This window comes from Diadema antillarum, unplaced genomic scaffold, assembly GCF_040938485.1.
Source record: "Diadema antillarum isolate AM-2024a unplaced genomic scaffold, OU_Dant_1.0 seq00001611_RagTag, whole genome shotgun sequence".
NCBI classification, from domain to species: Eukaryota; Metazoa; Echinodermata; class Echinoidea; order Diadematoida; family Diadematidae; genus Diadema; species Diadema antillarum.
Genome location: NW_027272324.1, coordinates 307075 through 330332, shown reverse-complemented (window position 1 = coordinate 330332; position 23258 = coordinate 307075). Strand labels below are relative to the sequence as shown.

The following is a 23258-nucleotide window of genomic DNA, read 5'->3' as shown; positions in this document are numbered from 1 at the left end:
AACAAGATATGCGATGGTTAACAACGAAAATGCGAAATAAAACCAAAAAGGTTCGCCAGAATCACAGTCTCAGAACTTATCCGTTCGGGGTCAGGCTAAACTCGAATTCGGGGTCAACTCGGCCTCGCTTTGACGACGGGACGAGTTGTCCCTCTAGATTGTACAGTGTTGTACTATGGGAGCGGCCTGTAGTGCTTTGCGTTCTGCTTGGTCACAGTATGGTCCGAGTTGATACCAAAGGCGCTTAACTGAAAAGACAGGAAAGTGCGCGCTAATCCTGTACAAAACAATGGACAGCGCGCTGTCCTCAAGCGTATTGACCGATTCGGTTTCGTTGAGGGCAGCAGACATTTTACGGCACAGGGCGCAGCCATGGTGTGTATCAGCCGAACCCCCCTGCTCTCCCCCACCCCGGGGCAACATGTTTATCACGCACTTGTAACAAAGGTTCGCGCACTAAGCAAGCATTCGCGCACTCAGTACGAGACGCCCATTGGCTAAAGCAGTTTTTCATTCTGCGCGCGTGCTAATGTAGGGAGAGGGGTGGGGGAGTGCGGAGGGGGGGTCGGCTGATACACCCAGTATGGCTGCGCCTATGCTAAAAATACACATAGCGCGTCACAGAATCGGTCAATACACGCACATCACCTGAGACGCGCTGTCTTTGAAAGTGTTTTGTTTATCAAGCGTCTTTGATTGTCTTTTCAGTATGGCGATCACGAACTGCGCGTATATTGTCTGAAATAGGGCCAAGTTTTTCCTAAGACCGAGTTAGTGTGGATCCTTCTGGAATAATAGTCGGTACCGGTATACCGACTTTTATTTTTGATCTCGAAATACTCCAAAACAATTCCTCATCCTGCAAAATCGCGTCAGTTAAGTTTCTTGGTAGACTCTTTCCCTATATTGCAAGCAAGTATGAAATCGTGCCAGACGGGTTCCCAAAGCCTTCAAAACAATAGCTGTAATGACACTACAATATCACCAAATTTCAATAAGTGATGGCGGCCATCTTGCAAAATGTCCGCAGGTCGAGTCTGGAATGTTATGTGGACAGTAAAATTACTGCGGTGTGATTTATAATACAAAGGGAAAACAATCCCTCCCCTAGAATTGATTAAACCTACAATATCATAGAATTTCAAATTAGCAATGGCGGCCATTTTGGAAAATGGCCGCCATTTTTGTCCAAGGTCGAATCTGCGATGGCCCTATATCTAGAAATCACCACTGAGTCATAATCTACCAGCGGACCAAATTTCATGCTTGTTTCACGAAACCCACAATTCGACGAAATTTTGCACCTATCTGCTCTACTAGAAGTAAAAACGACATTCGCGAAAAATATTGACGACGCTTCCGAACCCTCACGTTCGTTTGGCGATCTTTTGCAGACTAAAATACGAATGCTAGATTTTGCCATCGCGTGCTCCGTGAAATCACACCCTAAGGCTGCGTTCACATAGAAGTATTCGGTATTCGGTACCTGGTATTCGGTATTCGGTACTCGGTATTCGCTATTCGAGCACCGAATACACCATCACCCGCACCGTCAACTCACCATCCCATGCAGTGAGGATTTCTTCCTCCTACATCCCAGCAAATCTTATTAACAATTTCTAAACTGCATCAGAATGTCAGTCTACATGCTTATTTTTGCTAAAGGGCAAATCCAGACCAAAAGTGTCATTATTTCATAAACGAGAGACGGTATACGCTGCAAGAAAATCGAACAAGTTCGATTCCCACTTTGCTATACTTTTCGCAGCTATTCGGTACTTTCGAATAGTGCCCTCCTATGTGAACCGGTGTGAGAAAATCCTATCGTTCGATTCAAGCTATTCGCGTGCCCTCGAAAAACGAGCCCGAATACCCGAATAGTATACTTCTATGTGAACGCAGCCCCAGGGTGTGATTTCACGGAGCACGCGAACGATTTGCTAGGGTGTGGTTTCACGGAGCACGCGAACAATTGGCGAAGGACGCGAATGGCAAAATCCAGCATTCGTATTTTAGTCTGCAAAAGATCGCCAAACGAACGTGAGGGTTCGGAAGCGTCATCAATTGTTCGCGAATGTCGTTTTTACTTCGGCGAGAATTTCAAAAAAGTTTGATTTTTTTTTTTTTTTGCGAACCTTTTCCACACACTTGGTCGTGATTTGCTAGTGAATTGTTCTCGAAAGTGTCTTTAAAGCCTCGTCATATACGCAAGACCTTCGCAAGACACGCGCGATGTTCGCAAAATGTTCGTGAAACCCCAAACAGACTCCGAAACTTTGGAGAATGTCTCGCGTATGTTACGCGAAATCTGCGAAGTTTTTCCGATCATTTTACGACGTAATCGCAAACTGTTCGCGTACCTTTTGAGACATTCTCGCGAACGTTTAGCTCACGTTATGGGCAGGAACGGCGCAGTGTTTTCAAAAGTGTGGGGGCCCACTTCCGGGTTTCATGAGCTAACAAAGTGATGACACCTTATGTATTCTTTTGTATGGTGCACAAAAAGTGTGGGGGCCCGAGCCCCCACGGCCCCCACGGCTGCGCCGGCCCTGATGGGGATGTATGACCTATACGTTTTCTACAAATAAAACTCGTAGCATACTTCTAGTAACAAAAGAAATTAAAGACTAGCAAATAGAAAGAAATGTTTGATATGCAAAAAAAAAAAACACCGCAGAATACACTTAAAATTAATCGAAAGTATGCAAAATTTCATTTGAACTATAGAGATTATGTGTTGGAGGAACTGTAAAAAAAAAAGTCAAATGCTTTACTAGTGGAGATAGGTCCTGGGGGCGAAAATGTAGGCAAGCACACCTAGAGAAATGAGAGACAAAGAAAGAAGAAATAGAGGAAAGAAAAAAAAGTCAACTCAAGACAGCTTCCACCTCTCCTTGGGTACATTTTCTCCCATGATTATTGAAAATTTTTCGTTGTTCGCATTTCCGTCGCGTGTTCTTCGTGTACGAAACATGCTGTACTTTAGCAATGATACACACGACATTCGCACATACGTCGTGGAAACTTCGCACAAATTGCGCAAGAATAGTTTTCGGCTTCATCGTCCGAACGCATTCGGAAAAAGACTTTTCCGAATGTTGGATTTAGTCCTTCGCGTCCTTCGCAAATCGTTCGCGTGCTCCGTGAAATCCCACCCAAACAAAAGCATGCTTTGGAATTTTCGCCTCACGCGGTGTTCCATAGATAGCGATTGCATCGCATAGATAGCGATTGCATCGCACAGCTAGCTGCACATTCATACGGCACAGAGGACCATGTGTGCAAACGCAGCGCAAATTTTGAACACTGTGATGCATGCCATGCTTCAGCTGGTACGTGGTGTGTGCACTACGAGTGTGTTATTAGGCCATAGGGAGGATTCTCCAGAATCGCGAAACAGTGCATGATGGATGAGACTGTGAACTTGTCATTCTGCCAGCAGCTTCCAAAAGTGGTATGCATGTATTGTACAATTTAAGTTTTGATGGCTTCTGTGTTTTCTTCGTGTGTGCAGTAAAAATCAATGTTGTTCGTCCGTAAATCTCCGTAGCGTAGTCTAGTCAGCCTGAATTTAGCTGCAGCTGTATACGGTGAAGCGCAGCAGTATTACTCCAGTAGCCCGACCAGACGCTGTGCGAAGGCGAGTGGTGCAGTTGCACTGCAGTTACTGTCGCATAAACCTGCCTGCCATGTGCCAAGCAAGGAGGTACAACAAGTGTACTGAATGAGCGTGATGAGTGTGTGTGTTGGCCGTATGTGTATCTACTATATTAAAAAACCAAGATTGGAAAATGTCATATTTTGGTTGTTTTCTTTGCCGAAATTTTCTTTTAGCCCTCCTCGTTATACATAGATAAGTCAAGGATCTTTTGTTTCCAATATATTGTTGGGGGCTACATGTATTTCCTTCCTTTCTTGCATTTTTCTTTTTCTTAGAACTCATTGAGGTTGCGGGCTAGGGCTCGGCTAAAAAGTGGAGTTTACATAAATAGTGTCCAGGGTAACTCGTTAGTGGTTTACACACGTACAGGTGCACGCCCCTGCAGATTGCCATCGGCATCTGTAGACTGTAGATCGATCATAGACAGAAAGATCTGTCTCTCCGGAGGAGTCTTTTATTTTTTTTTTTGACGTTATTGCTCTCCTCCAATCTGCGAAGCCAGACGTAGTCCGCGCCGGCCGCTCCCCGCGGAACATATCCCTGACGACCAGATACAGACCGATCTTTGGTCAAAGTCAATCGTAGGTCTAGGCTGTAGGGGTAAATATACACATTCTATGTACACCCCTGCCCTGGATGTTTACACGGATCATAGGCCTTAATACTATTCTATAGTGTAAGATTTGTGTGGCGTGTAGGGCCTACTACAGTGTGTACATACACCTGTTATCCAAAAAAGTGAAAATGATAAAAGGCGACATGCCACAACTTTATTAGGATCTCTTTGTTTCACCTTGTTTTGGGATATCTCAGCCATTTCAAAACCAATTTTCATCAAATAAACTTTTGATACCTTGTAGAATTGCATGCTCTTTGATATCTCATAGAGTGGTTTCTGAATATCTTGCAAAATGTTAAAAGCTAAATCCTCACCTCAACCAGAACTGTACACACCCTTTAACTTGGCAGAAGGGCATAACATACCATTGCATTGCTATTGTATACGTATGCTGTCTAGGCCCTATACTGTAGATAAGGTTATCTGGGTAAACAAGCATGCTAGAATCTCATGGAGGTGGGAAGATCTCTTCCCACCTCCCTGCTAGAATATTGCTCATGATTGATTTGCCAGAAGGGTTTATCTGATATGCTCTTTTACTTACGCAGTTACTCATAAATTGACAATGAATTAATTTGGCAGAAAGATGTGCATGTGTACATAGATGCACCCTTTTGCTGAATAAGATGGTTGGCAGTGCCCATACTGAATATACTGGGACATATGAATAAGCAATGTCAGGGATGCCAAGTTCAAACAATTTTTATGAGTGAGATTTTCATGACTCGGTATCTCGGCGCGCGAATGTGCGCGCGAGCGAGGGTGTGGGAGGGTTTTTCCCCCTGTGGCCTCCCACGGTAGGCAGCTTTTTCAATTTTTAGCTCTTAATGGTGCGATCAGGTGCACACTTCAGTGATTATTTTTTACTTATTTTGAAAGTCAAAAGGGAAATATACCTTCAATTGCAACTATCACTTTAATCTTTTGAGCAATGCTCATTATTATAGGTCCAAGTTGCAGACGTCGCCCTATGCGTGAGAAAAATGGGTGTCATGCGTGAGATCTTGAGATGGCCCCTAAATTCTTGAGTCTCACGCAGAATGCGTGAGACTTGGCAGCTTTGCAATGTGATGTGAATAAAACCATTAACAAAGAGATTGGGAGTTTGAGATTTTTAATAAAAAAAGTACATGTAATCAAAAAAAAAAAAAAAAGTCACCAGATAATGAAAATATTATGTGTGACCCTGCACCTCAAAACAAACAAAAAGTCGCCAGACATGAATTTTTAGGGGGGGTTCCAGTTCAGTACGCCTACATTGTAACAATAGTTAATTTATGCACTGATAAAACAATGCGCCTTACTAATTGTGTGCTATATTCCATTAAGCAATTTGAATTAACTTTTCTTATTGTTCTAGGAAGCCCCCCAATTATGGCTGATGTAAGTTACAGTGTTTTGAAACTGAACAGGTCTGCAGATTGAAGAATGTCTTGTTTGATGTACATAGCAAGGAACAATGGCTAAATGGGTTCAAATAGAGCACACTCAGTAAAGTTTGTATTTGCACCAATATGTATACATGTGTAATGATCAAAGAAAAACAGTGATCAAGCATTGATCATAGTAAAAAAAAAAAGAGAGAAAAAAAAAACAAGCGATGGTAAATTGATAAGTATTACACTCCGTGGTGTTAGAACCAGTCCTGAGAACTTCAGCTGCATCTTTGGAGTAGATCAACTGACAAGTTTGCCTCTGAAAGGACCCACCTCATCTACATACTAAACAGCCTACCTGGTAATCATGAAATTTCAAATGTCACTCATCAAGCACACTGTCATACACTTTACTTGACCAGCATGCCAACATTTGAAAGTTAAAAAGGAGATACACATTACAGTTATGTTGATTTTGCAAGTGATCAAAGCAGACGAGGTGTGGGGATGCCCCTGGCATGGTCTGAAGCTTTTTTTTTTTTTTTTTTTTAATGTGAAGTTGTGTGTTTTGATGTATGATTTATTATCTGGTATGAGCTATTATTGGGTGAAACACACAACACACACTTCTTTTAAACAGCTAAATTGAGCAAAACGTGTGCTTCTAACCTGCAGTTTTCATATATTGACTGCAAATCTAATTGTTCTTATCACCAGTGTCACAAAAAAAGTTTTGTGCTTGAAATATCCCAGGAATAAAAACTCCTGTACAAAAAGTTACTTTTGGTTTCCCATTGAAATATCATTGCATACATGCAATGATATTTGTACCTTATCGATCCCAAGTTCTACATATCATTGATACGATTTGTGCCTTTTTCCCCCACTTCTAGGAGCTGCATGCACATCTCAATGGATCCATTAGTCCCAAGACCATGGCAGAGCTTACGGAGAAAAAGACAAAGTCGCAAAACAGCAGCCTGGAAACTACTGTTGATGCAATCAGGAGGTGGAATGAATCAGTGAAGAAAAGGGAAAAGAGAATATTGAATGAGTATGTTCCTTGCAGTTCTCAGTTTTAAGCTTGAAACTCTGTTTCCATTTAAAGGACAAGTTCACCTTCATAAACATAAGGATTGAGAGAATGTAGCAATATTAGTAGAACACATCATTGAAAGTTTGAGGAAAATCAGACAATCCATTCAAAAGTTATGAATTTTTAAAGTTTTTGTGCAGTAACCGCTGGATGAGAAGACTACTGCAGTGTAAGAATAACTTAGATGTCACATGCGTACAACAATATAAGGAAAATATAAAGAGAATTTCACAAAATGCCATCTTTTGAAAAAAGTACACATTCCCCTGACTCGTTACCGACAAATGTTATGGGTAATATTATTCCCCCTGCCTTTAGAAAGAGGCAAGTCAAGAGCTCTTTTATTATGCGAAAAAAGTGAAAATATGTTGAATTTTCTTTTACATTTTCTTTATACTGTTGTACGCATATGACTCACAAGCTGTAGTAGTCTCCTCATCCAGCGGTTCCAACACAAAAATTTTAAAAATTCATAACTTTTGCATCGATTGTCCAATTTTCCTCAAACTTTCACTGATGTGTTCTACTAATATTGTTGCATTCTCTCAATCCTTATGTTTATGAAGGTGAACTTGTCCTTTAAGATTATGAATGATGATTACTTTACTATCATACCATCATCAAGTATAGCTTGCCAATCACTAGACTTGCATTGGAACAATTTTAAAGAAGAGATAAATGCAATCTAAGTTGTTTTCCCCACTATTTACATGTGTGTGCAGAGAATAGTAGTTGGACAATGGGTTCATCTTTTCAACTTAAACTAGGAATGTGCATCAAAAAGCTATTTTGAAATGGCCAGCTATTATTAACCCATTTAGGACGGACTGATTTTGCTACAACACGCATTTCCCATAAGACAGCTGCCCGAGTATACTCGGGACTCGTCCTCAACGGGTTGAAGAGCTCTGTTGTACTTTGGACCAGAATTCAAAAGCAGATACTTGTACCCCTCTGTGGTGCTTTGTATCTCGACAGATTTGGGATTTGTTTTGTTTTTTTTTTTGTTTTCTTTCTAACTAAATGTACTTGAACTATTACATTATGGAAACTTCAAACTCCAGGAATGTAACTTTTGGGGGAATGGGTTTTGAAGCTGAGGGTATGTTACTGACTTAAACTTTCAATGTGCACAGGAAAAAAAAAAGATAAAAAAGAAGATACAAAGCCAATGCAATGCAATGCAATGCCAAATTATCTTGAAACTTTGCATTTTACGGTCTATACATGGCGATTACAAGTACCTTGTACAAGTGCTTTTCCTTACCACTACCCACTTTCGAGTAATTCTTGCATGTTATGCAGGTGTGTTCATTTCCATCTTTCAAAAATACAAAGACTTTCATACGTGGAAGGAACATGGATATTTCTTTTTTGTGTATTACTTTTTGCATATTGTTGTTTCAGACTTCTAAACTGTCAAACTTTAGATTAAGCTAGTATTGAGGATTACCCTGACAGAATGTACCAACAATGGAAGTCAACAAGTGTTTATGAAAGAAACAGACTGATTTTTAAGCCTACCAAAAAACTTTGTACCTGTGTGATTCTTAGAATATAAGGTCATTAATCTACATTTGTAGCCTAGTGCCAGTACATCATAACGCATGATAACAGTAAATGTGCAAATCAATCTCTTTACAGATGTTTTGAGACATTCAAGCACATCCATAAAGTTGTGACCGACGTTGAAGCAGTGAAGATGGTAACTCAAGATGTTATTCGGGAATTTGCAGAGGATGGTGTCCGATACCTGGAGCTTCGCAGCACCCCAAGAGACATTCCCGAACATGGTGAGACTAGTGGGCAGTATGTATGAAAGCCGTACAATCATGGCGAAAGGTTTGTGCGGCACAGAGACGAACGCAACACGCTTCCTCCCCCATTCTGTATCAATGTTGTAACACCGAATGAGAATAGCGTTGGCTCAATGGGTCAGCGAACAACACTGGGCCTCAAAATCACCTGACCCAAAATGGCTGTCCGAGCCACATGAGCTTCCGAATGGACACACACTCATAGTGCGCATGCGCATGAAGAGAGGCCAAAAGAGCCACGCGTCTTCAGGCCTCTCTCCTCCAACCACCGCAGCTCGCGATCACAATGTTTGTGTATGATGCACACACACACACACATGTGTCTCAGTGGCAGCTGGTCCCACACGTTTATGGATGTAGCACTGCAGTCTGGCATTGCACAATTGCATGCACAAACTTCGTTCGTTTGGGAGTTTACGTACCATTAGGGGTTACGATTGTCCGACTTTAAAGGGTGTGTACAGTTCTGGTCGAGATGAGGATTGAGCTTTTAACATTTTGCGAGATATTCAGGAACCACTCTATGAGATGTCAAAGAGACTGCGATTCTAAGGGGTATCAAAAAGTTTATTTGATGAAAATCGGTTTTGAAATGGCTGAGATATCCAAAATCAAGGTGAAACAGAGATCCTAATAAAAGGCATGGCTTGTAGTCTTTTATTATTATCACTATTTTGGATATCTCAGCCATTTGAAAACCAATACAAAACTAAACCATTACTGTACAGTCCCTTTAAAGTGGGTAAAATAAAAGTTTTATTGGCTGTAGTTAGTATTGAAGCTTGTATGCAGATTTAGCATGCATCACTCAGAATAGTCATCATGAGATTAGTATATTTCACCAAAATGAAAGGGGGAGGGGGTGGGATGAAACTTCTGCAGAGCAAGATTTTTGTTTTCCTTTTCTTAGCAGCAAACTGTGAAAAGTGTGAAATGAGTGTCCACTCAGGAGTATTCCTCTACACAATCGGGACTTCCCTACGATCTCGCGAGTGGTTGAATTTGCGATAGTTGAGTACAGTACTGAACTAAGAAATGTGTACATGTATGTTCACTTCAGTCATATTGGGATCAGAGTCTCAATTTTTTTCGCGTGTCTTGAAATGTGCAAATAGCACCTGACTCGTGAAATTTGTGAAAATAAAAACCTCTTGAAATATTTGGCATATGGAGTATTACACAGAGCACATCTTATTTCCAAGTAACAGCACGGCAAGGGGTGAAGCAGGAGAAATTTTAGGGCATTTTGGTATGAATTTCGTATCTTCACATTATTATGCTTTTTCGTGATTTTTTTAATCTGAAATGTTACCAGAGAGATGCCAACTGTTACTATTTGCAGGATAAAGTATTGTTTGTTTGTTTGTTTTTTGTTGGTCTCAGAATACTTAACCCTAACTAGGCCGGGCTATTTAGGTAGATCATAGAGCTGGAGGGGGGGGGGGGGGGGGGGGGGGGCTCCCAGGCTCCGAGCCCCCCCACCCCTTCCCGGCCTAGTTAGGGTTAAGTTTTTATGGGAAATACTGAACATTTTTTCTCCCCCAAATGTCATCAAGGTACATTTCTATTGCTGGAAAGGTGAAAATACTGTTTTTCCACCAAAAATTCACTTTTTCAGCCATTGGAAGACTGCAGTGTCGTCTAGAAGGTTTGCATCCCCGGTAGCAGCCAATCAGCAAGCTTATTGCTTGATCAGACTACATTTGGTTGGCTAATCTTATGAAATTTTCTTAAATTTCAATTATGGCGAATAGAAGCCTCAAGAGTCTGTGCCTGTAAGTGCCTAGTCAAATAATGGAGGATTCTATGACAATACGTTAAATCGGGACTGGTCGATTGCCCCACATCTGGTGAAATTCCATACTAAGCATGAATTATGAATGGATAGACCTTCTAATTTATTCATCAATGCATATTGAGATGAAGTAGTTATAAGTCTGAAAAGATTGAGTGGTTGATACCACTTGAATCCGCTTTCATTCCTTGCCTCACTGCTATCCACTGAACTTGCTATTCAATATCAAGTCGTATGGTGGAATTAAAGAAAGAAACAAAAAATAAAGAAAGAACCCTAAAGCCAAGTGTCCTGACAAGAGGCTAGGAAGAGAGCAACATTCATGTTTTTCAAGATCTGTGAAGTTATATATATCTAAGCCTTTCCAGCAAATATTTGCATAAGCCAAAAGGTGTTCATGGCTAATGCATGTAAGACACTGAGAATAATGATGTTATTCTAATTTGTTTAGTGTGCAGGGGTGGTCATTTGCAGTCATGTCAAGACTTTTCATGCTACATACACAGCAATATAATCATGCTTAGTGGCTTTTAACTCTGTGTGTGCCATTTTTGCATGCCCAACTCAGTCAACAGCTTGCCCTACGTAACTTCCCTGCAATGCAAAACTGCGTGCAGACTGATCAATAGACCACAATGTGTGACATTACATAAAGTGATAAGTTATGAGAAGTTACCTAGCTTTTATAGAAACTAAATGTTTTTCAAAAGCATTTCATTCGTTGGGATCTGTCTCAGAATAATGTGGCACACAGATGGTTTACACCTGGGCACACAGATAGTGAATATACAGTCTTATAATTGAGCACAATTTGATTTTGAGTCATCATCAAAACAAAACCCTAATTTCAAGTGGTTTGTCCCAAATCCTGTATTGTTTTGTCACTCTCTCTCTCTCTCTCTCTCTCTCTCTCTCTTTGTATCTTCTCAGGAATGACGAAAAAGCTGTACATTGATGCTGTTCTGAAGGGGATAGAGATGTGTGAAGCAGAAGGCCTGAATATAATAGTGAAGTAGGTAATGTTACACGGAGGAAGCCCCTTCAGAATCACAATTTTGTCGGCAAAGGATTTTATCACTGCTTTGGTTATGCTAGGCAACACATAAACCTTTAATACTGTTGATCACAAGATCATAATAAAACATCTAAAATCCGTTGGTGTAGGCAAAACTACCATCACCTGGTTTAGTCAGTGTATGTCAGACCAAACACGGTGTGTAAAATTTGTTTGATGTACTCCAAGGTTCTGTTAGTGGCCTACACCTCTGTCCATATTGTAGTAACAACCAATCAGAAAAATCTTCCTGAAGCTCTGCATTGATTGCTACTGTTTGACAGATAATCCAAATGTATGTTTCTTCCAAACCTTCACTCCCATCCCTCTTAGAGGCAATATGTTAACTTGATAAATGTATACATGTAGATGGACTCAAACTGTGGTTGACATCAAATGTGACTCTGCACCTCAAAACAAACAAAAAGTTGCCAGACATGAATATTAATAGTTAAGACCATATTCTGAGAGAGCAGACTTAAGCTTTAAAATGATGTATAGCTCAAATTAAATGGACTCTCCTAACCTATCTAAATATTGGAAAGAAAGCACAAACTCAGGAAAAGTGTGAACTGAGAAAAGAGGCTCTGAAGTACAGTGTCTATTCAAGCGCTTTGAATAATCTTTACCAAACCATGCTGGCTGTGCGATGAATGGGACAAAAAACAGGAAGTAAACCACCAGAGTAACAACAATGAAGGGATTATCAGATTAAACTGAAATTAAGCATGCCTCATTAACACATTCTTTCCATAATCAATGCTAACTTTCAAAGCAGTAGCACTATCCTTTCAAAAGTTATTAGAGTTGAAAGTGAAGGAGTGTGGACAAGGTTTTTCAGAAATGAAAAAGGGATTCTAAAGACACACCTAATCACACTGTTCTACCAAAAATGTTCGAGATAAACTGTAAAACAACACACTTTCCTGCCCGTTTTATGATACCAAATTTCAGCATAATGTAAAAGAAGACCCGCTCTTTCAGAAAATATGAAAAAGTCAAGTTTGGCTAGGTTGACCCATTTCACTTATTTTCAGTCCTCACGCAAAATCAGTGTGTGCAACTTTATGATCGTTTTGAGGTGCACGGTCACAAATGGTCTTTGATTGAATGGGGGGGGGGGGGGGCACCTTAATTCTTGCTTCGGATCAAAACAAATGCTATCCAGAAGAAATTACCAATCTTGTGGAGCTTATTCAAACTCATGAAATTCTTCCCTTGAGATGTTTTCATTGCGACTGATTGACAAATTGCCTTGCATCGACGTAAGTGCTTATGTCGACATAAGATATCTTTCGAGTAATGCTACTGTTGATTCATATGACTTTCATCATTCAAGATATATTTTTGTATAGATGTTGTTTCATTACTTTTATCACCCCTTGCTGTTATGGTGGGTACTCATGTCATGCTTTTTCTTGGTAGAGAGTGATATACATAATCAGGTATCTCATTCCACTTCCATGGTTGTTGTAAAACTGAACCATCTTTTTCTGGGTGTGTAATGACTCCAAGATAACAACAGATCTTTAATCTTTGCATTGATTGCCTGCATCCAGATTTCTGCCATCTATAGATAGAAGGATGTCTGTGGAAGCAGCAGGGGAGGTGGTCAAACTTGCGCTGGAATACAACCAGACTACAGACAGTAAAGTGGTTGGGCTGGACCTCAGTGGTGACCCTTCAGTAAGTGATCATGTGACACTCGGGTACTAGTGCCCAGCTGGGGATCAGCAAATTCTTAACCCGTTGATGAGGACGAGTCCCAAGTATACACGGGCAGGTGTATATGGAAAATGTGTCGTAGCCAAATCAGCCCATCCTCAGTGGGTTAAGGTTCCCTATTAACCCTCAATCAGGAGACATGCATCTACTAACATAGTTACGTGTAACTGTCAAGATATCTTATTGGACATTCCTTAGGTCCTCCCTTCACTCCCCTACATGTATATCTAGAGTAATAGTTAGCTTGAGCTAATCTCTTACTTCTGAATATAGTGCCGTAGCATCAACATAGTGCTGTTGTATCAACACGTCAAGTGTCATACATAATTATCTTTGTACTGTTGTACTGGTGTGGTGCAGTCTACGATATGTAAGATAGAGGTTACATATTTCTCATCCATTTGCAGCTTGAACAAAAAAAAAAAGAAGAAAAATCACCATCCCTTCTAAGAAAGCCCAGTGTGGTTTGTAACCAAATGAGGTCATACAAGTACCAGTAGTTACTAGAGTGCTAACTCGCAATATGCCCTGTACAAGAGTGTGCAGAGTGAGGTAGCTTTAAACAATACCCTTCATGGTGGATAGTGCTCCTTGCAAGCATACGTGTACTAGCACCCAAGGAGCTGTGGAAGGGTGCAAAGGAGTGAATGTTCAGATTGGAGTCAAGTTAGCAGCGGAATTCCGCAAGGAAGTGTACTAGGACCGATTCTTTTTGTTATTTTTATAAATGATTTGCCAAATATAATGAATAACTAAAGTTTTTATGTTTGCGGACAATACCGAAATCATCGGTGATGTCAGTACAGCTGTGAAACAGAAATCGCTTTGAACTGACCTAAATCATTAGTAAATGTAAGAATCTTCATATTGGAAGAAATAACCCAAGGGAAAACTACAGAATGAATGATGTAGATTTGGAAGCAACCAAGCAGGAAAAGGACCTTGGTGTTATTATAGATGAAGAACTTACTTTCCATCAACATATCTCTGCAGCTGTTCAGAAGGCAAACACTCAGGATTATACACAGGACTTTCTCACAAATGACAACTGAAATACTTCCCATTTTGTTTGTAGCACTGGTTCGACCGATTTGGAGTATGGCAACATTTTATGGCATTTGAGATATAAAATGGACTCTGACAAAAGTTGAAAGAGTGCAGAGAAGAGTGACTCTTATGATTCCTGAACTCAAATGTTTGTCATAAATATGAACAATGCCTAGAAAAACTCAACCTGCACTCATAATACTGGAGACGAAGAGGTGATAACTGTTTATAAGTTGCTCGATGGAAAGTTGGGGATTTCTGGTGACATGTTCTTCGAACCAGCCATTCACTCATCAACAAGAGGTCACAAATTCAAACTCTTCACCAAATGCTTACGGTTAGAACTGCGAAGTACGTTTTTCAGCCAGAGAGTAGTTGCCGACTGGAACAGATTGCCTCCTAGTGTTGTTGAAGTTTCCTCAGTAAATAATTTCAAAGATTTTGGATAGACATTGGAGCGGGGAGAAATTCAAAACCTCTGTTCCTCAACGCACCTAAAGCAATGGAGTTGAAGTTAATTTTATTATGTTGAGACCAGAATACTACAGGACCAGTCCTCTATGTACTTCCGTATCAGATGTGATGTGATGTGCAGACTCAAAGTACACCCATCACAGTTGTTCTGTCAGTGCACAGAACACATGCACACTGAGTGAAGTCCACCACCACTTCTACTATATCTCCTTGTAATCACAATTTCTTTTTCTTTTTTTTTTCTTTTTTTACATAGTCCTTTGTCCACTTTCTATAGATAGTGAGTACATGTATATATTATAACCTCTATGGGTGAACAGGATCAGATAAGTAGCAGGCAAGTTATTCATTCTGATGACTATGTGTCTACCAAATTAATGTGTGAAAAAAATTGTATTTTCAGTGAAATTGCAAACTTGAAGTAGATGTTCGTTATTCTTTTTAAAATCATGTGATGGTAGTTTCATACAATATCATCCGAAGAAACTGGAATTAATGTGGGAGACTACTATTTAGCCAATAACCATAGCTACATTTACCAGTAATCCTACTTTATTTTTCTTGCCCATACAATGTAGCTGAAATGAATTTATTGCAAAGTTCCTGTTGTGGAAATATTTATCTGATAAGACATGCATCCTATTTAACAGATGTCTTGTCATATCCTCAAGCAGCAATGGACTCTTTCTTCCACTCATAGAAATGTTTGGAGGACAATTTCCTAAGTGATTATGTATTTTATGAGAATTGTCAATGTTGAGTATTTCTTTACATTTTAAGAATGCTTTATTTTTTTATTTTTTATTGTTTTTATTTTTTGCTGGTGTAAAGTAAGAAGTTCTCAGTCGTTGTGATTGCTCTACAGCTGTGCATGTTTTTGAATTGCTTGACCATTTTGTTTGGCTGAATAAAAAAAAATGATAATAAAAATACTTATCTTTATTTGGGGGAATTATGAGGCAGAATGTTTCTTCATTAACAATTTTGTAACATTTAGAAATGTACCAAACATGTGAGTGAAAATTAATACTCATCAGAAGTAGCGTTTGTCAAAGCGCCATTAATGATTTTGTTGTCTTACAGAAAGGGAATATGGAGAACATAGTTCCATTGCTGAAGAGGGCTCGTAACAGTGGATTAAAGCTGGCCATACATGCTGCAGAGGTAAGTCACATGACGAACATGAATCAATTAAAGCATGAGCTCAGCTGTGAGATGGCAGAACAGCATATCTACACGCTACCTCTTTTCCTGTAAATGGAGCTTAAGATTTTGCAAACTTTACAGCTTTTTTTTTTGTGTGTGTGATATTTTGTTATAATATTTAATATTCTTCCTGAGAAAGACCAACAATATTTTGTACTAGTTGTGCAAGTTGTGGAAATGAACTGAAAACAAAGTAATGAAATATCAGTGATATGTTGAATGCAAATTGATTTCAGTAGAACCCTTGTTTCAGGGAATAATTTGCATAAATCAAAACATACAGTACCTTGTTTTACCACATGAACCTAGCCAAGCAATTGCTACTATGGCAAAACAATGTAAGTCTCAATCAATGACATGTGTACATGTACATGTACACGTACCACAAAATCATTCTGTGCATGATTCTGTGAACTGTGCATGGCTGTACAGCTCATTACTGTGTACATTAAGTATGTATGGCGATACAATGTATTGTATGTTGAGACAGTGTTTTGCCAAATTCATGATAGGTAAGTGTCGTGAAGAGGTCATCGTATCACTGCTTATGTTGTTTTGTCAACGAAATTCTACCATTTTCATTGGGGAGGGGATGTCATACATATCATGTATCTCTGGGGTTCTCATTTCAGTACAGTTGAACCTCTATTATCCGGCCTCCCTTTATCCGGATCTCTCTATTATCCGGATGCAATCTCGCCGTGATTTTTTTTTCTTTTTTAAGAATTACGGGAGGAAAGGGGGATTCCCAACTCCTTGAGAACTCCTACACAAACACACATGAATTACATATACTTGATACATTTCTTGATAATTATTTAGGTAAATCATCCCAAGAATTTATAAAAGACAATGATTTCATTCTTGGAAACACGAACCTCTATTTTGGGGTCTGTTACTGAGTGTAACAATGAAAAGGTTGCGGTATACACATTACTACATGTGGTACTACAATGGGCTACATCAGTACATGTGTATGTACATGTACATGTATAAAGCATTGAGTCTCCCGTATCCGGCCAAATCCCTTATCCGGATGAGCCCCGGTCCCGACTTGTCCGGATACGAGAGGTTCAACTGTATTTGGTTGAGAGGGTAGATTGCACTAAAATTAATTGAAATACATGTATTCATGTGAATAAGTCAATTTTTCAAAATTGTCATACATTATTTTCCCATCTCATGGCTGAGCTGTTACACTATCCTTTCACTCTCCATTCACAGATAGTTCACCAATTACGATGTGTGCTACCAGTGTATGCTTGTCATCTTATTCATGTTTTCACATTTTCTGGAGAGCACATTACATGAATTCATTGCAGTTTTGCCTCTTTTAATTGCTTGATATTGCTTGGAAAAAAAAATGCCAATGATGAAAATGAAGGAAGAATTAAAACCCACAAGGAAGAAATCATCCAAGTGAACACAACTGAAAAGAAAAAAAAAAAAACTTACAGAGAATGTTGGTGGAAGATTGTTGACAAGTTGATTCTGGAGAAAAAAAAAGGTTAGTTTTTCCATCATGTGCATCTACATTGTGTGCTACCCTAAAGATTGAAAAAAAAAAATGAAACATAAAACATTAACCCACATTTTAGAGATAAGTACTCTTGACATGTGCATATATTAGTGTTCCCCCCTTTTTTTTTTTTTGGGGGGGGGGGGGGGGGGACGGGATGCTGTTGTTTTTGAAGCCACTGCCACTGAAAGGCGTTGGATGCATTAATTTCTCTGTGTGTCTGTCCCCCCGTACATTTAACCCAGATCTTGTTTGTGATAAGTTTAAAGAAAAGGTACGAATGGGACAGAAAAAGGAAATAATAAAAAGAAAAGAAAAGAAAAACTAGAGACACCTGGATCCCCAGACATCTGATGTATGAGATGTAGATCAGCTGATCACAGTTGTGATATTTGGGCTACCATCTGTCAAATTTACATGTAAAGCTCTCTAAGCTTTAGCGAGTACCTAAGTACGTACTGGTAATATCAATTGATCAGCAGCTAGACTTCAGGTGAGAGCATCCAGTAGTAATCAATTTAGTAGGGGATGGGTAGCAAAAAAAAAGACTATCATACCACATATGAAAATGATAAGAGTGAAACATCAAATCTCAATATCTTAACTTCAGCTTGCAGTGGCCAATGGCATCTGTCATGTTGATAGGATGGACACAGTTAAAGGAAAAAAAAAAACCCACAAAGAATGAAGTTTAGATAAATTGACAGGGATGATAGTTCAGACCTGAAGGGTAGAGGTCATTCTAACCTTGGGTAAGATTTTTATTTTTATGTATTTTTTTTTATTTCCTGTCACAGATTCTGCCAGAAAAGCTCAGTGCAAATGCTATTATGCAAGAAGAATAGAAATGAAGATGGGAATATTCTATTGTGCAAATATTGGTGGAAGTCTTGATTAGCAAACATTGTCAAGTCAAAGGCAGGTTCAGTGATCACTTACCATACTACCATACATACAGTACCATACTATTACTAAGTAGTTCACTGCATGCTACAGTCCAATTGCTGTAGCTATTAAAAGCAATCTTACATTCTGTTATCAAATAAGACAGTTTGCAGTTCCACTTTGCGCATGAGCAGAAGAAAGACCATTCGTACCAACAGGCATGCTGGTTTTTAAATTCACTGGGATAAGCATCTGTGATGTAATGATTATATTCATGTAATCCTTATAAATACTGCTTGCCAGCACATCCACCTGACAGCAAAAGTGGTATTTTGCAATTATCAATAGAAAGAGATTGTTAATACATTCAATGCAAAATAATGAAATGGATGCTTTCCCAAGTGTTAATTGACGGATCATTCTGGTCATCTGGTCTATGCAAGTTCATTCTTTGTTAGAATAGGATCAATGAATTCCATAGATTGTTATGTAAAGCTTACACATCATGTCGCTCTAAAACAAGTGAAGTGCCCCAAACCGACTGAGAAAAAACAGAAAGGTCATTTGGACCAATGTGCCCATGAGCTAACTCCGAACTGGCTTATTATCATGTCATACATACAATTTGTACATGCATACTACATATTCAAATTTTGTAAGCAATTACATACGTGTATGTTACCCTTTGGAATACTTTAACTGACTTAATGGAACTGGGGCTATTGTGATGACAACGTGTACTTAACCATGGTGCATTTGCTGACCAAGTGAATTTACACTACTCAAAAAAAGTTAAGGACCACTTTTTAACGTACATAAAAATTTTATACAAGGTGTTTTATTTCTGGAAATACCTCAGTACAACTGTCCTAAATGTCCTTAAACACGCTGTAATCAATTTCACGCATGGGTGGTTTCAGTTGTTGCACAATGTCTCTCGCATCACTGCACATCCTGAAAAGTGGGCCCCGAGGGGTATCAGCTACCGACATGAAGTGGTAAAAACGAATGTCTGAGTGTCTTTCAGGCAGTTCAGTAACGAGTGTGACCACCTCCTGCAGCAATAACGGCTTCACAGCGCTGTCTCATGGAGCTGATGAGGCGATTGATGTCTCTGACATCCAGTGCATCCCATGCAGCCTCCAGAGCAACACCCAGCTGCTGCAGTCCAAGTGGATGGGCTTCGAGCTGCTCGAGACTCCTCCCCATCATGTCCCAGACGTGCTCTATCGGGTTTAAGTCCGGGGACCTCGCTGGCCACTCCATACGCTCAATCCCCTGGCCCTCAAGGAACTCGGTCACCACCCTAGCTCGGTGGGCACGGGCATTGTCATCCATGAAAATGATGTTTTGTCCCACATTTTCTGCAAATGGCACCACTATAGGTTCAAGGACCTCATCCCTGTACCTCACTCCTGTCATTGCTCCCCCTGGGACCACGTAGAGACGAGTACGGTTGGCGTAGGTGATGCCTCCCCACACCATGACGCTGCCTCCCCCATAACGGTCATGTTCTGCAATACAGGGGTCTGCAAATCTCTCCCCTGGTCGCCTCCAGACTCTCGAACGTCCATCATTGTGGTCAAGGGAAAATCTGCTCTCATCTGTGAACAGAACTCTACGCCATTGCTGTCTGGTCCATCTGACATGCTCCCGGGCCCAGTTGAGACGAATTCTTCTGTGAGCAGGGGTGAGTGGGACACACTGAGCTGGCCGTCTGGCATGCATATTGGCTCTGTGAAGTCGGTTACGGATTGTTTGAGTGGAAACAATCACTCCAGTTGCTGCAGCGAAGTCATTGTTGAGGCGTCGTGCACTGTGAAAGCGGTTGCGGAGGCTGAGATTCGTCAAGTAGCGATCATCTCTAGGGGTTGTCGAAACTGGTCGGCCACTGCGGGGTCTCTCGGAGTATAGCCCTGTCTCTCGGTGTCTTTGATTTGCTCTGCTAATGACACTGTGTGACACGCCCATCATTCTGGCTACTCTTCGCTGACTGAGGCCAGCTTCCAGCATCCCTAGGGCTCTGGCTACATCTGTTTCACTTAGGTGGTGTCTTGGCATTGCTGTTGTCGGCAAGTTGTTGATTGTACAGACTAAAGACAGAAAATGCTTTGGAAGACACTTGTCTTATGGCCCACTGCAATGATGCCAGAGACATCATGAAAGAACTGCATGTGTGAAATTGATGTCATTGTGTTTGATGGCATTCTGGACAGCTGTATCTTGGCATTGCTATTGTCAGCAAGTTGTTGATTGTAGAGACTAAAGACAGAAAATGCTTTGGAAGCCACTTTTGTACGGGCACATTGCAATGATGCAAGAGACATGAAAGAACTGCATGTGTGAAATTGATTTCATTGTGTTTGATGGCATCCTGGACAGCTGTATCTTGGCATTGCTGTTGTCAGCAATTTGTTGATTGTAGAGACTAAAGACAGAAAATGCATTTGAATCCACATTTGTACCACTTCACAATGGGCCCACTTTTCAGGATATGCAATAATGCGAGAGACATCATGCAACAACTGAAACCACCCATGTGTGAAATTGTTACAGGGTGTTTGAGGAGATTCAAGACAGCCATATTCGGGTATTTCTAGAAATACAACACCCGGTTTGAAAATTGTATACACACATTAAAAAGTGGTCCTTAACTTTTTTTGAGTAGTGTATATTGGAAGTGCTGAGGTGGGCAGAGTGACCAGCTGGTTGCCCTAGTCTCGTCTTCAACTAGACCAGTTGTATACGAGGGGTAAAAACAGTAATGATCATCATTTAATATCAGTCAGGTTTAAGCTACAAATGTATCTCTAGGCTGGCATTGAACGTCTCAAACTGCTGGTAGCCAGTCACAAAGACGTTCAAGCGGTTGCTTGGCAAACTTGGTAGTTTGTGTTTACAAGTCTCATGCATACAATGGCTCACTTTTGTTCTCATACTTTGCTGATTGCATTCAGGACGAGTGCCAGATGAATAACAGTATAACACACATGTTAAGATGGTGAATGGAAATGTAATCTTGTATGATTATGTTCACCAAATTGTAATCTTTGTACAAGGTATGTTGATCTTGTTCGTCTCTATCAAGCGAGAAATGTGCAATCTCCCCTTTCAAAGTCATCTTGTGCCGTGGCTGTCGGGGGGGGGGGGGGGGGGGGGGGGGGGGGAGTCGTGTTTTATTCCTGGCTCCTCTCCTGAAAATCTGACACAACATCCACAGATCACCATGGCCCATTGCATCTTGTCTCATGCCTTCACAACTTTTTGCGACGAATGTTGGTTTGTGCATTGCTGAAGTCATGAGGGTTTTTTTGGTTGGTCATTTGCATTTCAAACATTTCAAGATGGCATTTAATTTTTATCACATCTTGTTGGACTATACAACAGTGAACACATCTTTGTTAAAGCTCCATGATTTTATCAAGTATCAAAAATAGAGAGAGAGAGAGAGAGAGAGAGTGAGTGTGTGTATGTATGTATGTATGTATGTGAGGGAGAGAGAGGAAGAGTGGAGACAAATTGTGTGTTTGTGTTTGTGTGTGTGTGTGTGTGTGTGTGTATGTTGTGTGTGTGTGTGAAATGTGAAATTAAAAGAAGATAGAAAAGAACAATTTTCTGAACATGTAAGCTTACTTGTCATTAGTATTGTATGGTCAACAATCTAATACATGTATTCATATATAAATGCACTCAAGGTATGGCTTACAAACCCCCTTACATGTTTGTCACTAGATTGTCCATTTTCACTCATGTCACGTGATGAAAGTGCCGGTGTGCGGATTGGACAATGTTCTGTACTTAACAACACAAATAAGTTGTCTCATATATGCATACATTGTAGGTACTTACACCCACTAAGAACAGCTTAGGTTCATATTCTTCATAATTGCTGTTTATATATTGTTTTTTGATTCTTTGCTCAGTTATTCAGTTAATTGATTAGTTAATTTATATATTTTATTATCAATATTATTATCATTTATTTATTTCATATACATGGATATATATATATATATATATATTTTTTTTTTTGATAACCAAATGTAGGGCCTACAACTCATGTGTTTGTCTGTAAGAATCTGGCCGCTTTTATTGCGCCTTGATCCAGTATGTGTAAGTGTAATGGGCAGCCTGACTGGAATACGAGTCCCATTCCCATGATGTCAAGAGGAGTGAGTGAAATGCAGGCGAAGGCTTGCTAACAGTTATGCGTCGTAAATTACTTGAAGCACCACCACCACCAGAAAAACAAAACAAACAAAACAAAAACATAAAAACACGAAAAAAAAAAAAACAACCGAACAAAACACAAATCAATAAACATATTAACAAACAAACAATGACAATATTGAATATGGTGATTATGGAATACATAAAACATGAAAGCATCATTATTTACATGTACTTACATCTTGTACATAAATCTTTTTACGTTGTTTACCATGACACGTTTAAACCTGTCCCTCTCTTACTGTGATTTAAAGGGTTCAGTTATCATAATCAAGTTTCGCCGAGTCTCAGTTTCAAGTGCGTGTTTTTGTTTTTGTTTTCCTTTTTTTTCTTTGTCTTTTTGGCACGTTTTTCCTGCCCGTTGTCTCTTCAGTGAATTTTTGTAAACCTCTTAACTCTTAAAATGCGCGGCGGGTAGGAATGCTCGAGGCAGAACGTAGTATAAACATATCAACTGTCATCTTGTTTCCCCTTTTCTCTGGCCATCAAGGTACAGATGCAGCCAGATGACTGACACGGCTCTATGTTTGGCGTGTATCGGATGAGTCAATGACGTGTTGTTTGAGCTATTAAATTTCCCACCAGGGGGCGCTCTCGGACGGTCCGCTCGTGTCTTCTGTATTGACAGAAGAACGATAGTCACTGCTGGCGAGATGAATTTGCAGTGGAGCGAGCGCTCATGAGGCCGAAGCGACATATTGGTATTTGATACCATGGCCCTTTGGGTGTTTGCCAGCGCAGACCCACTTCATAC

The 23258-nt window shown here is 40.1% G+C and overlaps 1 protein-coding gene across 1 annotated transcript in view; it reads left to right on the top strand.

Moving 5' to 3' along the window:
* The first annotated feature begins 3352 nt into the window (after window positions 1-3352).
* LOC139711110 (N6-Methyl-AMP deaminase-like) overlaps window positions 3353-23258 on the top strand; it is a 38929-nt gene continuing 19023 nt past the window's right edge. The window contains exons 1-6 of the mRNA XM_071623025.1: window positions 3353-3454; window positions 6550-6710; window positions 8397-8545; window positions 11295-11376; window positions 12978-13104; window positions 15748-15828. Coding sequence (XP_071479126.1) covers window positions 3404-3454; window positions 6550-6710; window positions 8397-8545; window positions 11295-11376; window positions 12978-13104; window positions 15748-15828 — 651 coding nt within the window. The 5' untranslated portion in view covers window positions 3353-3403. The remainder of the gene's footprint in view (window positions 3455-6549; window positions 6711-8396; window positions 8546-11294; window positions 11377-12977; window positions 13105-15747; window positions 15829-23258) is intronic.